At 43.4% G+C, this 15,689-nt stretch overlaps 1 protein-coding gene across 2 annotated transcripts in view; it reads right to left on the minus strand.

The window, feature by feature from the left end:
• The window catches only part of SLAIN1 (SLAIN motif family member 1), a 62,297-nt gene extending 46,883 nt beyond the window's left edge, over positions 1-15,414 (minus strand). For both annotated transcript variants that reach the window (XM_056109668.1, XM_056109667.1), the window contains exon 1: positions 14,540-15,414. In XM_056109668.1, the coding sequence (XP_055965643.1) occupies positions 14,540-15,183 (644 nt within the window). In that variant the 5' untranslated portion in view covers positions 15,184-15,414. The remainder of the gene's footprint in view (positions 1-14,539) is intronic.
• Between the last annotated feature and the right edge of the window lie 275 nt (positions 15,415-15,689).

Genomic DNA, 15,689 nt, shown 5'->3' on the forward strand with positions numbered 1-15,689 from the left:
TTCTAGTTACTGTCACTGTCCTCCCGTTGTTCATCAATTTGCTGGAGCGGGCCCAGTAATGTCTCCATCGTGAGACTTTGCTGTTACTGTGTTTGGCATATCGAATACGCCACAGGTAGCTTACCAGGCTTTACCTTGCAGGGGAGATACTCACAGTAGCTTGCCGAGCTCTCCAAGAGGGGCGGAGGAATCGAACTTGGGTCAGCCATGTTGGCCGCTTGCAAGGCAAATGCCCTACCCACTGGGCTATCATTCCAGCCCTTCTAGTTACTGTCAACTTTTAATCAAATATCTTCCCCAACCCAAATCTTCCCTAAGCTCAATATGAGTCTCTTTGTCACTGAACCCACCCGGGGCTTAGACAGGCTAAATTTCAGGTCCTCGCCAGACCAAGATCCACAGGACCCAGTGGAGAGAGTGGGCATCCCTGTCTCGTCCCTGATCTTAGAGGGAAGGCTCTCAGTTTTTTCCCATTGAGGATGATGCTTGCTGTAGGCTTGTGGTAGATGGCTTTAATTATGTTGAGGAAGGTCCCCTCTATACCCATTTTGGTAGGGTTTTCATCATAAAGGGGTGCTGGATCTTATCAAATGCTTTCTCTGCATCTATTGATATGATCATATGCTTTTTATCTTTTCTTTTGTTGATATGGTGGATTATGTTGATTGATTTCCGAATGTTGAACCATCCTTGCATCCCTGGGATGAATCCTACTTGGTCATGGTGTATGATCTTTTTGATGAGTAGTTGGATTCTATTTGCTAGTAGTTTGTTGAGGATCTTTGCATCTGTGTTCATCAGGGATATCGGCCTGTAATTCTCTTTCTTTGTGGTATCTCTGTCTGCTTTTGGTATCAGTGTGATATTTGCTTCGTAGAAACTGTTTGGAAGTGTTTTTGATATTTCAATTTCGTGGAAAAGCTTAAAGAGTATTGGGAGTAAGTCCTCTTTAAAGATTTGGAAGAATTCACTAGTGAATCCATCCGGGCCAGGACTTTTGTGCTTGGGGAGACTTTTTATTACCATTTCAATTTCCTTGATGGTGATAGGTCTGTTCAGGTATTCCAGGTCTTCTTGGTTCAGCCTTGGGAGTCTGTAGGAGTCTAGGAATTTATCCATTTCCTCGAGGTTTTGATGTTCCGTGGCATAAAGCTTCTCAAAGTACTCCCTGAGGATCCTCTGAATTTCTGTGGTTTCTGTTGTAATGACCCCCTTTTCATTTCTGATTCGGTTTATTAGGGTTTTCTCTCTCCCTTTCTTTGTGAGTTTTGCTAGAGGCTTATCGATCTTGTTAATTTTCTCAAAGAACCAGCTCTTGGTTTCATTGATCTTTCGGATTGTTTTTTGGGTTTCCATCTCGTTAATCTCTGCTCTGAGTTTTATTATTTCCTTTCTCCTGTTCGGGTTGTGCTCCTTTTTTTGGTCCTTCTCCAAGCTCTTAAGCTGTGAGGTTAGGTTACTTATGTGTGCTCGCTCCTCCTTCCTGAGGAATGCTTGTAGAGCTATAAACTTTCCTCTTAACACAGCCTTTGCTGTGTCCCATAAGTTTTGGTAACTCGTGTTCTCATTTTCATTCGTTTCTAGGAATCTTTTGATTTCCTCTTTGATTTCCTGTCTAATCCACTCGTTGTTCAATAGTGCACTGTTTAATTTCCAGGTGTTTGATTTAGTTTTCTGTTTTTGTGTGTGATTTACTTCTAATTTCAGCGCATTATGGTCTGAGAAGATTGTTGATACAATCTCTACCTTCTTAATTTTATGGAGGCATGTTTTGTGGCTCAGCATGTGGTCTATCTTGGAGAATGTTCCATGTACGCTTGAGAAGAATGTGTATTCAGCTTTTTGTGGATGAAGTGTCCTGTATATATCTACTAAGTCCCTTTCTTCCATTGTTTCCCTCAAATGAAGTATGTCCTTGCTAAGCTTGAGTCTGGTTGATCTATCAAGAACAGAAGATCTGGTTGATCTATCAAGAACAGAAACTTTCTCAAAGAAGAAATCCGAATGGCAAAAAAGCACATGAGAAAATGCTCTACATCATTAATCATCAGGGAGATGCAGATCAAAACCACAATGAGATACCATCTCACACCTCAGAGACTGGCCCAAATTCAAAAGAACAAAAGCAACCGATGCTGGCGTGGATGTGGCGAGAAAGGGACACTCCTTCACTGTTGGTGGGAATGTCCACTGGTTCAGCCCTTCTGGAAAACCGTATGGACGATTCTCAAAAAATTAGAAATTGAGCTCCCATTTGACCCAGCAATACCACTCCTGGGAATATATCCCAGAGAGGCAAAAATGTATAGTCGAAGTGACATCTGCACTTGTTTGTTCATTGCAGCCCTCTTTACAATAGCCAGAAACTGGAAGAAACCTGAATGCCCAAGAACAGATGACTGGTTAAAGAAACTTTGGTACATCTACACAATGGAGTACTATGTAGCTCTTAGAAAAGATGAAGTCATGAAATTTACATACAAGTGGTACTACATGGAAAGTATCATGCTAAGCGAAATGAGTCAGAAAGAGAGGGATAGACATAGAAAGATTGCATTCATCTGGGGGATATAAAGTAACAAAGTATGAGATTAATACCCAAGAATAGCTGAGATCAGCACCAGGAGGATTACTCCATAACTTAGAGGCCAGCCGGGTATCCTAGAGGAAAGGGCTATTCAGATAGAGAAGGGAGCACCAAATAAAGGATGTTTGGAGGATCCTCCCAGGAGGGGAGATGCATGTCGAAAGTAGACTATGGACTGAACATGTTTGCCACTCAATGCCTCTTTTGCAGACCACAACACCCAAAAGGAGAGAGAGAACACAGGGGATTGCCCTGCCACAGAGACGGGGGGATGGGGGGATGGGGGTGGGAGGGATATTATCCATGGTGGTGGAAAATGGGCACTGGTGGAGGGATGGGTATCTGATCATTGTATAATTGAAACCAAAGCACAAAAAATTGTAAATCTACAACTTTAAAAAAAATAAAATAAAATAAAGGGGAAAAAAAAAAAAAGATCCACAGGACCCACTAGCAGCCACACTGGAGGTGTTTTCTAGACAATAATAAATAAATATTAGAGTTTGCTATAAAACAATGTAAAGGGAAGAACTAAAAAGGCAGAGATGATGCTCAATGGTAGACCGGAACATTCTGGCCATGAAAAAGAAACAGAAGAGAGAGGAGGAAAAAAGGGAAGAGGGAGAGAGGAACATTGTGGCTCTTGTAATTATGCTCTATATATCTGTATTCTAATTACGAATCTCATTAAAAATTACTCCAACATTGCTACAGTTCTAATGAGCTAAATAACACCCTTCAGTATTCACTCTTTTGTTGCAAAGAAGATTTATCAAGGAATTAATAAGTTAGACAAAATTGGATTCCCCTTTTTCCTCACACCCACGCTAACACTAGTGATGGTTGTTCTATTTAATATAATGGTCTCTATGGTGTGAGGTTATAACTCATTGTTGTTTTGATTTACATTTCCCTTATGAGTAGTGACACCAAGTATTTTTTCATTTGTCTTTTGGCCATTTGTATGTCATCTTGGAGGAAGTTTCTGTTCATCTTTTCTCCCCACTTATTGATGGAGTTGGATGTTTTTTGTAGTTCTATCCGTGCTCTATGTATCTTGGATATTAACCTAGTCTATGGTCTTTGTATTTTGGTCACAACTTCATTTGAGGTACAGAAGATTCTTAATGTAGTCCCATTTGTTTGTCTTTGCTTCTGTTTTCTTGGCCAATGTGTTGACTCCTTAAACACACCTCTAGCTTCAGTGTCATGGAGACCTCTGCCTATATTTTTCTCAATATATCTTATGGATTCAGGTCTGATATTGAGGTTTTTAATCCATTTCGACTTGACTTTTGTTCACGGTATTAGAAAGGGATCCAAGTTCATTTTTTTGGCATGTAGCAAACCACTTTTCTCCCCTTACCAATTTTTCAATTGCTATAAAGTTGTTCACAATAATTCATTACATTCAATATTCCAACATCAATCCCACTACCAATACACCTTTACCATTTGCTTTAAAAAAAAAAAATCCTAGGAATTGAGTTCCCATTTGACCTAGCAATCCACTTCTTTGAATATACCACAAGGGCCCAAGAACAAAATTGAGACATTGCACCCTCATGCAGCTAATCGCCAAAATCTGGAAACAACCCAAGTGTTCACAAATAAAGACAAGATAAATGATGGTGCATATACATGGTGGAATATTACTGGACCATAAGAAAAGATCAAATCATGCAATTTTGCTGCTACATGGACGTATCTGGAGAATATCATGCTTAGGGAAGTCAGTTGGAGGAAGAGAGACCAACACAGAATGTGCTCTCATAAGGGGACTATAAAGAAAACATAATGGAGGAATAATGAATGCCCTAAGGCAAGGGAAACAAAGACCAGGAGAAGTGGTCTTCAATAGAAAGTGTGTAACTTGTGGGAGTTGAAGGACAGGCCAGGGAAGGGGCTACAACTATGGGGGAGGGAGGTGTTCAACTTGGAGGAGGGGAAGCCTAAAGGTAGTATCCAGTTAGGCATGAAACTGATCTGTAACAGTTGTACAAACCATAGTGCAAAGTTATTTTTAAAAAGCACCTTCACAAAGGCAGATGGGTAGGTGGGAGGCAAAGGGAGATGGTAACTAGTGGACGGAAGGGGACACTGATGAAGGGATTGATGGTGAAATATTGTACGCTTGAACCCCAATCATGAATAACTTTGTAGTTCACAATGACTAATTTTAAAAATAGTGATTCTAACATATCATCCTTCTATTGGAGATGTTCCCTAGTTTATCTTACCACCATACTCACATTTATAGAAAAAGTTTACACAGCTCCTCCTTGGAAATCTACCTTCTTTAGTAAATAAGCAGAAGTTTGTAAACACCCCCACTTGCATCCAAGGTTATTACCCTCACCCGGACCCTGTAGTTCCTGTGTCCCCAGCAGGTGGTATTGCCACTTTGGGAAGCGCTGCCTTAGAGGGCAAACCATAGTCCTGCTCTCAACAGGAGCTGACTGAGCAAAAAATTATATTCCTGGGCTCCACCTCCATCTACTATAACAAGACTATTACCAAGCTCCACACATTCCTTTGAAGCAGGCACAGACTGCCCAGTGCTAGGTATTTTCGCTCTACTCCTGAGTAAAGGTTAGACAAGGCCAACTGTTTCAATATGGCTTGCTCAAGGTCTTGGAGCACTTGTTAAACTGCGAGTACTTGGTTCCAGGTAGGGATACTCTCAGGAGGTTTGGGCTGGACCAGAAAATGTGTGTGTGTGACAGTTTCCAGCGATTTACTGCAGAGATGCAAGCCTGAGCTAAGCCAGTCATGGTAATTCCATCGTTCCCATTTGCCCAAAGACTTGTTTAGGTACAAACCCTGAGTAAAAATCCCAGCAAAAATGGAAAAACTAAATGCTTTTCCTCTACTTATATCCCCTGAAAGTATAAAACGTTTATGTCAGGAGAAGATGATGAATCTGAAATACTCAAACAAACTGGTAATATATCCAGTCCCTAGTAAAGTGCACCAGTTTCTGCCCATGCAGAGCTTTAGATCAACTTCAACACCACCTTTCTGAGTGTAAACAGACAAGCACTAGTAATGGCAATTTGGCGTATTCCTTTTAAATAAAATCCCAAAACTAAAGGAAGAAGAGAAAAAAAGGAGAAAAACAGCTCAAAGAATAAATGAAAATCTACAGACAACAATAATCTGGTATCAAGTGGGAGCAGATTTTGCACATGAAACAAAATGAGGATATGAAACAGTTTCTTCATTTTTTTAAAGAAGAAATTACTCAGCAGAGACAGAGTCAGTGGATGTGTTTGGAAGATCAAGTGAACAAGTATCCTTGAAGCAAAACAAAGATAGAAATTAACAATGAGGAGAGGTACACAGAGAAGTTAAATCACACCACTGAGGGAGTCCACATCTGGTTATTATCACTGTATCACTGTCATCCCATTGTTCATCGATTTACTCGAGCAGGCGCCAATAACGTCTCTATTCCTCACAACCTGAAATTTAGCAGCCTCTTCTTACTCATCTTTCCCAATGATTGGAGGCTCTTTCAGGATCAGGGGAATGAGACCTGTTATCATTACTGTTTTTGGAATATCAAATACTCCATGGGAAGCTTGCCAGGCTCTGCCCAGGATACTCTCTGTAGCTTGCAGGACTCACCAGGAGGCATATAGATAGATAGATAGATAGATAGATACAGATATTTTTTCTCTATGATTTGTTGCCTACTGTCTAAACTCCTGACCCTGAAAGAGCTTCGAATGTGGCACTTTTTAAAATCTCAGGGCTAGGACGAAGGATACGTTACTGGGCCTGCTCGAGGCAATCGATGAACAACAGGATGGCAGTGATACAGTGATATTTCTCTCTATGATTTGTTGACTACTGTCTGAACACCATCAAATATAGTGTGGTAATTATGGAAAATGGGTAGGAAGTATCTTATGATGTGTACAGAAAGTGGCCTGGTGCGTGGCAGCAGTTGGAAGGTCGGCTGCCGGGCTGAGTCCCTTGGGGAGGGGAGGGCTCTCACCTACCCCACTCTGGGGCACCCCAAGTGAATAACAGCCTGGTGCGGAGTCTGGTGGCATGGTTATGGAAGCCTCATTTTATGTTGCCTTCCGGGGGAAGCAACCGTGAGTTTTAATCTGATTATTAAAAGTTCTAAAATATACACGGATACAAAGAGAAAAGGGTTATTGTGTAAGCAAAAATAAAAATAATTCCCAAGAGTGAAACAGGCCATTGGGTTCAACAGCAAGGGTACCCACAAATGTCTGGTATAACTAATGAAAAAACTCTGCCCTGAGGTACAATGTAACTCTGTACAATACTAGGGATGAAGGAAACAAAAGAAATCACAAGGGTGAGCTACTTAAATCATAGTATGGGTTAAAAGCCAGAACATAACAGAAACTTAAACAAAATGAAGACACTGACTTCAAATATTAATATAGGTTGAAATGACTTTTATACCCAGCCAAACTGTGGATCTTGTATAAGGAAAGTCCTTTTAAAATAAGTAGAATTTCAAAGTAGAATTTATGCAGGTCCTCTTCCTCAGAAACCTACTGGGGTTGCCCCTCCTTAAGGAACAAATGAAATACCAAAGACTTCAGATACAGGAAATCCAACATGGGTTAGAAATGGAGACACTCTCAAACAAGAAGTACTGCATTCCCACCCTAATGAAAAAAATAGTAAAAACTAGAGCAATGAGTTCCAGAAGAAAGGCACTAGCAAGTAAATAAACAGATTTCAATGATCATTACATGCGTTTGATCTACTGAAGAATTTTGTGACACAAGCAGAATGTTTGGACTTATAACAGAGACGGAAGAGTTACAGAGGAAAAGAGAGGTCATTATTAACTCCTGAAGGAACAAGGAGAAAATAAACCCAATATACAATTAACAGGCCTTAATAACAGTTAATAACAGTTATCAATATAACATAGACATTACACAGAATGTAATATGAAAAACCATAAAAACCCACTATGATAAGGGAAAGAATGGTTTGGGGCAAGGAAATTTTAGTCTTCATCTTCTAAAACAAGTCTTAAAATGTCTAGACTATAAGGACAACTTATAGTTATATATATATTTATGAAGTGACTGTACAGCATTTAGTAAAAAGCTGGTTTTAAAATACGGAAGAAAATAAACAGAGGAGCACAAAGCTATGCCTGTGTGGTTGGTCCCAGAGGTAGGAAAGAGTAAAAGACTATTGGTTTATGAATTAAGACTTGCTATAGGTAAGTATAGCTATTTTTATCCTATTTATTATATTACAATGATTAACTTTGATAGCACTATGCAAATACATGGTTTACAGAAGAGATTATCTTCAGAAACTGACATCATATAGTATACCTAGAATAGCCTTAAGCCTATTTCTACTGCAAGACCTAGAGCTGGATTTAATGAACAGGGAAGAGGCAGGCAGGTCGGGGTGGGAGGGACACATCACCAATCAACCAGGTACAAATTCCTTTGGTGCAACATATATACCTAATTAGACATGCAAAGAAAATACCTTTATTTATTTTGATTCAAATCTCCTAGAATGTCACAAAAATCACCTTATTCACTTCTATTGCAATGTTGGCAATATATATAATATTTTATTTTCTCATTGGCTGGAGCGATAGCACAGCGGGTAGGGCGTCTGCCTTGCATGCAGCCAACATGGCCGACCCGAGTTCGATTCCTCCGCCCCTCTCGGAGAGCCCGGCAAGCTACCGAGAGTATTCGATATGCCAGACACAGTAACCACAAAGTCTCCAATGGAGACGTTACTGGGCCCGCTCGAGCAAATCGACGATCAACGGGAGGGCCTTTACCTTTACCTTTTATTTTCTCATCATTTTAATGCAGCATATCTTCCTAGTGACTTTCAAATTACTGCTTCAAATTCTAGAATTTCATTGTACCTATGAGAGATATAGAAAAGCTTTATTCTAAACCTTAAAGCTTCAAATATTAGAAAAGCTACTACCATTTAAAATGCGGAAGTCTAATTTTTCTTAACTAATTTCTTTACTTCTAATTACTGCCAAGGGCACATAGCTAGAAACTGCAATTTTCCTCACACTCTACCCCACCCCCACCCTGCCACCCAATTTCATTCTTGATCCCATGACTTAATACATGTGCTAACATTGGAATATCAGAAGTAATTCAAATCCCATTATAATAACCCTGAAGGCTTTAAATGAAGTATTACAACCGTTCGGGGGTGGGATGGGGGGGGGCATTTCAGTTATTCTCAAGTGTTTGGTTCCAAAGTCATCCTTTTGTAGATAATACATAATTAAATAGACCTGCGACTGCAAAGTAATACATTGCAATTTTCAGACAAGTACTTCTAAGCACTTTCAATTACACTTCTTATTCTAAGGAAAGCTAAAGCCTCCAGTACAGATGAGTGCCATCCATCTTTAGTCAGATCCAGTGTTTGAGTCACTGGCAGCTGCTAGGGCCAAACCAGGCAGTGGCCGCCAAACCAAGGGACTAGCTCTAAGCTATTCAAAGGATACATAGTCTACCTTTTAGTTACTGAGCTGCCCTATGGCACACCAACTGCCCCCAGTTAGATCTGAATTTTGGTTTCAGAAGATTCACTGCAGTATTCCCAAGTCAAATAACTTTTCAGAACCTGTGTTGCAAGCCACAATGCCCGAGAGATAGATGATAGATAGATGATAGATAGATAGATAGATAGACAGACAGACAGACAGACAGACAGAGAGACAGGCAGAGAGACCGAGAGAGAAAGAGAGAGCAAACAAGCGAGAGAGAGAGTAGGTGTGGGGGTGAGGAACTAGGGACATTGGTGGTGGGAAATGTACACTGATGAAGAGAATGCGTTGGAAATGTTGTATAACTGAAACCAAATCATGAACAATTTTGTTACTGTACCTGTGATCATATATATATATATATAAATATTTTTTTTTAAAAGACACATCAGCACACTTCTCTCCAATTCCATTTGCTCCTAGAAAACACCATGCATTTTCAATTAGCATTGTCAGAAAGCTGAAGCACCCTCTGGTCTTTTCGCTGAAAATCAATTATGCACAAAAACAGTTCGATGGTCTAATTTAGCAGTGCCATATGTAGAGCACAAGGTGTTCAATCGCACTGATGTAGACTTGGCAATGATTTTAGCCAGCTGTCCAGGGTCCTGGTGTTACACATGGGTGACGACTATCATTCATTAAATTTTCCTTAATTTGTAAATACCACCAGTTTTCCATTGTATAATTAACTATTTTCCTCCTGTTTCTTCCAGTTGGTCAAGTCAAAAATCCCCGTTACATTCCCTTTTCATACGTCTCAGTATTCTGTTAATTCCACTCCACCAAAATTAATGCCTCTTCACATGGCTATATTTTATATTAGCTCGCTTTGTTTTGTTTGGGAGTCATACTCGGTGGTGCTCAGGAGTTACTCCTGGCTCAGCGCCCAAGATGCCAAGCAGTGCCAGGAATCAAACTCAGCCTCCCTCTTAGAAAAAGCATGTGTCCCACCCCTGCACACTCTCCACAGCAGGCTGCCTATTTTTTTTTTCTTTGAGTCACATCTAGAGATGCTCAGACATCACTCCTGGCTCTGCACTCAGAAATTACTCCTGATGGTGCTCGGGGAGCATATAGGATGCCAGGGATCAAACCTGGGTTGGCGGCATGCAAAACAAATGCCCTCCCCACTGTACTATAGCTCCAGCCCAGGGTGCCTCTTTCTTCCTCACCCTTTTCTGAAGGCAGGATTGTCTTGCACCCTGAAGAGCTTAGGACCTCATTTTCCCCAATGGAACCCTCGCTTCGGACAGCTATGCTTTTCCACCCACGGTAGCCCTGCCACTTTGCATTCAAGTCTTAGAAACTGCAATTTTTTTTAACTCTGGCCATAACACACAATTATATAACACACAATTCACTAGTGCCACCCAATTCACACACTTATAAAGCAAAACTGGAATCAAGGGTTATATTGCACAGTAGCATACACTCTGTTCTAATTCTACTGCAGTTTCATTATTTTTATAAAAAAAAGGAAATGTCAGCCAATCCACTAATGGGCTACAATTAATCTTGGGGAGTGGGGGTGACTACCAATGGTGCAAACACACCTGAGTCAACGAAAATTATCTGAATTTGAGTCTTCAAAGAATTACTGAAAGATTATTTTTTCAGTTCACATTATGTCTTTTCAGTGGCTCACCACTGGAATAAGAGACATACAGTGTAATAGGCCATGGAAAAGTCCAGCATGAAGTTAATGGGTGTCACTGTGGCCAATTCTATTTGTGTGCTGGTGCTTCTTAGCCTGGGGACAGATCTCTGACAGATTAGTACATCACTCAGTCACAATGTGTCCCATGGACACAAGAGGTTTGCTCTTTCATTTGCTCTTGAGAGTTACTTTCTCCCTGTCACTTTCCAGCCTATGGTCTCACCCACCCTGGTGCGTTACAGCTGTCAAATCAGTGGGAAGATCACCCCAGAATCAGCAAAGCAGGACTTGAAATTTATTCTGTATTAGAATAATGGGGCTACAGGGTCAAGTGGGTGTGCACATGTGGGGGCCCAGGTTCCATCTCCGGCACTGCCTGGTTCCCCCAGGCTTCGCTGAGAGCGAGCTAAAAGCTCAGAGTCAGATGTCACCTCCAAAGAAAAAAAATCAAGCAGACTAACTGGACTTATGAACTCAGGTTTGAAACCCCAACTTGAACTTTCTGAAACACTCAATGCTAGCTAGCAGCACTGTGTTATGAAAACCAGGGTTTACTAAGGCAAAAAAATATGTTAAGTTTAACCAAGACAAATATTTGGAGAAACTAATTGTTTTGTTTGAAAGTTTTTCATCAATATGAAATACAGAACACATCATTTTCCTTTTATCAAAATTGGGTGTTTCATAAACTAAAGACACTTGCAGGTTAAGTAATCGTGTGGGTTAAAAATCCCAAGAGACATGACAGATCTTTCAGATCTTTCACTAATAAACTTTTATCCAGCAAACGCTGATTCTACTAGTCCCTGCTTTCTTTCTAGACACAATCCTTTGGCCAAACTTTGTTCATGTTGTTAATAAAAGGTAAATAGTAATAATCTAAGGTTTTACTAGGGAAAAAAAAAACAGAAAAGAACTTGTATTGCCTTTGTAAGGATTTTTCCCCTGGAGATATGGCACCTTATCTAACATAAAGTATCATTACACAAAGGAAAAAACAAATCAAACATCAATTTTGTTTAAGCCATTAGGTTGAAATGTAAGAGTGCACAAAAAAATTGTAGATGATATAATGTAGTAACTTATCTTTAATACTATTACTACTTTAACAATGATTCCACTGTTACATAAGTTCAATGACAGGAAAATGCAAAACTGATTATTTGTGTACTGATTTATATATGTGTATATATATACATATGCATATATATATAATTATGTTTATCTTGAAGGATGTAGAGAATTAACATTAACAGGATTAATTCTGAGTAGTAACACTGAACTGGGAACAACAGAAAAAAATTGTACTAGTGACTTCCATGAATTTTTTTCATTTTGGTTTTACAATAAAATGTAAAACATCAATTTTCAAACACTTTAAGAAGTGCTAGCAGATACTGAGCAGGAGAGACAGTACAACAGGTAGAGCACTTGCCTTGCATATGGCTGACCTCGGTTTGGTCCCCAGCACCCCATATAGTCTTTCAAGCCCTGCCAGAAGTGATCCCTGAGCACAAAGTCAGGAGTAAGCTCTGTGCACCTCTGCATTTGCCGCCAAAACAAAATAAAATAACTTTTTTTAAAATGGATACTATGTATCTACAAGCTGTTTCTGGATGCTCAGAGGAACTTTTCAGGGAGCCAAATAACAAGCAGCCTATGTTAAGATTCAGGTTAGGGGTGCTCCTGTGTAGTTTGTAATGATGCAAAAATACACTGCCCAAGAAAAATATAGATATGAAAATGACAGCAATCACAGAAAAGTGACTAAATACAGGAGTCTATTCAAAAGAGAAAAATACTAAAATTGTGTTATTACATATGTACTATCACCAATCTAAGTATAAAGTAAGTACAATTAAATTTTAAATTCCATTTTTTTTTTCTTTTTAGTTCTTGGATCAGACCTTGTGTGGTCAAGGCTTTCTCTTGCTCTGCACTCAGGGACACTCACAGCAGGCTCCAGGTGCCAGGGATTGAACCCAGGCTGGCTTGTGCAAGGTGACCGCCCTACCCACTGTGCTATCATTCTGGCCTCTTAAACACTAATATCTTAAAAGTACAAGATATACTCTCATCAAAAATGCAAACAAATTTCCTTCAACTTTAGTGACAACCTAAGAATTATCATGAGAGCATCTTTAGTACCATATTTAGGCTAAAAACAACATCATAGCCTGGGCTTGAAAAAAAAAAAAGATGTGCGTTCTAAAGAATGGCTTTAAATTTCAGAAAGCAGTAAATTGTCAAAAATTTTTACAAATCAAGCACAGTCGTCCAAGCTAAAGAGGATGTTGAATGAGCTTGCTTTGTTGTATCTTCATATATTTTGAGTCTCAGAATCTGGCTAACCAATTAGTATGTTTCATAGTGATGAGTTATAACACTCAAGAATGTGAAGGAAAAGCAACACCAGTTTCTTCTGGGAAACCAGCAAGTTCCATCTCCCCTTCTCTCATGTGCAATCATGCAATAGGCACAGAGAGTAGAGAAACAAGCTTGGAAAAATTGAAAAGACCTTTAAAAAAAAAGAAGAAAAGAAAGTTCTATGGCAAAAATTTCAAAGGTCCTCCCTCTTTACACATTTGTCAAAGTTCCACCATAACTGAACACTCATGGGGCCTTTCCTCTCTACCACAGTAACTTAAGAAAACCTACCAACACAGCAAAAATCACTCACACCATCACTATCTTTAAAATAAACAGACTAGAACCTCCACTTCTCATCCTTCCTGGTAAGGAGCACTGAGAAGATGTCAGCCTCAAATCTTCTGATACCAAATTTAAAGATTCTGTATAAATTAAGTTTATTTCATCACCCTTATCCTCCACCATCACCATTTCCATTTAAGTTAAAAAACGGAAAGTTCCATGGTCTCTGACTAACAAGGTGCCTTGAAGCTGCAGACCCATTCCCTATGAAGCCCTTTTTCTGGACATCTTCACGCCAGTGTGGTTAGCACTTTTCAAACAGCAAGTCAGGAACACTGTCCACCTGAAACCCAATCACGAATAACTTCGTAACTTTGTAATTCACAGTGATGCAATAATTAAAAAGAAACCGGCAGGTCAGATCCTGAAATGATAAGTATCGTTGATGGGCAGGCGGCAAAGTGAGGACAATCTGCCTGCAGGAAAGTAAGTGCAAGACGGCCCTGCAGAGAGAGGACAGCCGAGAGTGAACCCTAAGCACAGAGCCAAGAGCAAGTGCTGCGCAGCGCCAGATGTGACCCCAAATCCCAAACCAGCAACCGCCGCCACCACCAGCAGCAAGTGCAAGTCAGAGAATCCCTAGGGAGAGATCCATCACTGGGCAGTTTGAGGTGCCTGGGGAGGAGAGACCCGCACGCAAACCCTGTCCAGCGAGCGACCTTGCAGTGAAATCCACACAAACAGATGCAGAGAGGGAGGCTAACCCCCTCTCGGGTCCCTAGAAAAAGCAGGTTAAGTGCAGATCGCGCCGTAGACAGACAAGATGGCATATCTTGCAATTAAGGCGAAGGCGGTGCTTGGGACCCCCAGGATCACAGCGGAGCGCTAAGGCAATGGAAAGAGGAACCAGCCCATCCCCAGCTGGGTCCGTCTGAGCTAGAAGAAACCAGGTTTTCGCCTTAGAGAGAAGCCAGTTCTGCCCCGGACCTGCCCGGGTGCATGTGGGAGGGGGGGATGCTGCACATCCGGGGGGCGGAGGTCCCCGCGCCCGCCCTACCCGAGGACCCGGGGTGCCGCAGGGCAATACCAGGTGTAGTTGTCTCCGTCCCGCCAGGCGGCCACGCTGTCCAGGTCCAGCGGCTCCACCTCGTCGAGCAGCGTGGGGGGCGGCGAGGGCGGCGTGGCGGCGACCCCCGGCGGCGAGCCCGCGACCCCCGGCTCCGGCCCGCCGCCGCCCGCGCCGAAAAAGCCCGCGGCGGGCTTGAAGTAGACGAAGGGCGCCTCGGGGGGCTGCGCCAGGCTGCAGAGCAGGGAGGGCGCCGGGCTGGGCAGGCAGTAGGTGCCCGGGAACGCGGGGCTGGAGCCGCCGCCGCTGCTGCCGCTGCTGCCACCGCTGCTGGTGCCGCCTCCTCCGCCGCCCCCGGCGCCCAGCGCCAAGCCGAGAGCCAGGCCCCCCGAGGCAGCGGCGGCCGCGGCCGGGGGGCTCCGCGGACTCAGCGGGCTGCAGGCCCCGGCAGGGGGCGGTGCGGCGGGCGGCGGCGAGGGCAGCAGCAGCAGGTGCGGGGCGGCGGCCGCGCTGGCCGCGCGGCTCCGCAACTGCTCGTTCTGCTTCTCCAGCTTGCGCACCAGCTCCTGCAGCTTCTTCACCTCCAGCTCGGCGTTCACCACGGGCCCGGAGCCCGCGCCGGAGCCGCCCCCCGGCGAGACGCATTTCACCTGCTCCGCCATCATCGTGGGCTCCCGCGGCAGCACCGCCGCCGAGGACGCTGCGGGGTGCGCGCGCGGCGGTCGGCTCCCGGGGCCGCGGGGAGGCTTAGGGCTCCGGCTCGGCCACCGCGGCCGGGGACGCGCAGCGAGCTGGGGCGGCGGCCGGCGCGGCTCTTCGCATCAGCACCGGGCCCCAGACTCTGGCCCAGGCAGCCGCCGCCGAGCTGCTCTGCACATGCTCAGAGCGTCCCTCCAGTCCCCTGGGCGCGCGGCGGCTCCGGGTTTTAGCCACGGCCCCGGGGCGGGGCGGGGCGCGGGCGCCAGGAGGCGGGGCCGGGGGGGCGGTGAAGGCTGTGGGGGCGGGGCCTGCCCGGGTGGTGGGCGTGGGGCTGCGGGACCAACGCCTCCGGCCCCCCCCCCCCCCCCCCCCCCCGCAACCTTGCCCCAGGTGCCTTGAGACCTGGCCTCGGCGTTCCCGCCACTGGTCCTTCTTGCAGCTGCGGCGCGTGGAGGCTGCACATCCCTAGAGG

This window comes from Sorex fumeus, unplaced genomic scaffold (assembly GCF_029834395.1).
Source record: "Sorex fumeus unplaced genomic scaffold, SorFum_2.1 ptg000008l, whole genome shotgun sequence".
Lineage (NCBI taxonomy): Eukaryota > Metazoa > Chordata > Mammalia > Eulipotyphla > Soricidae > Sorex > Sorex fumeus.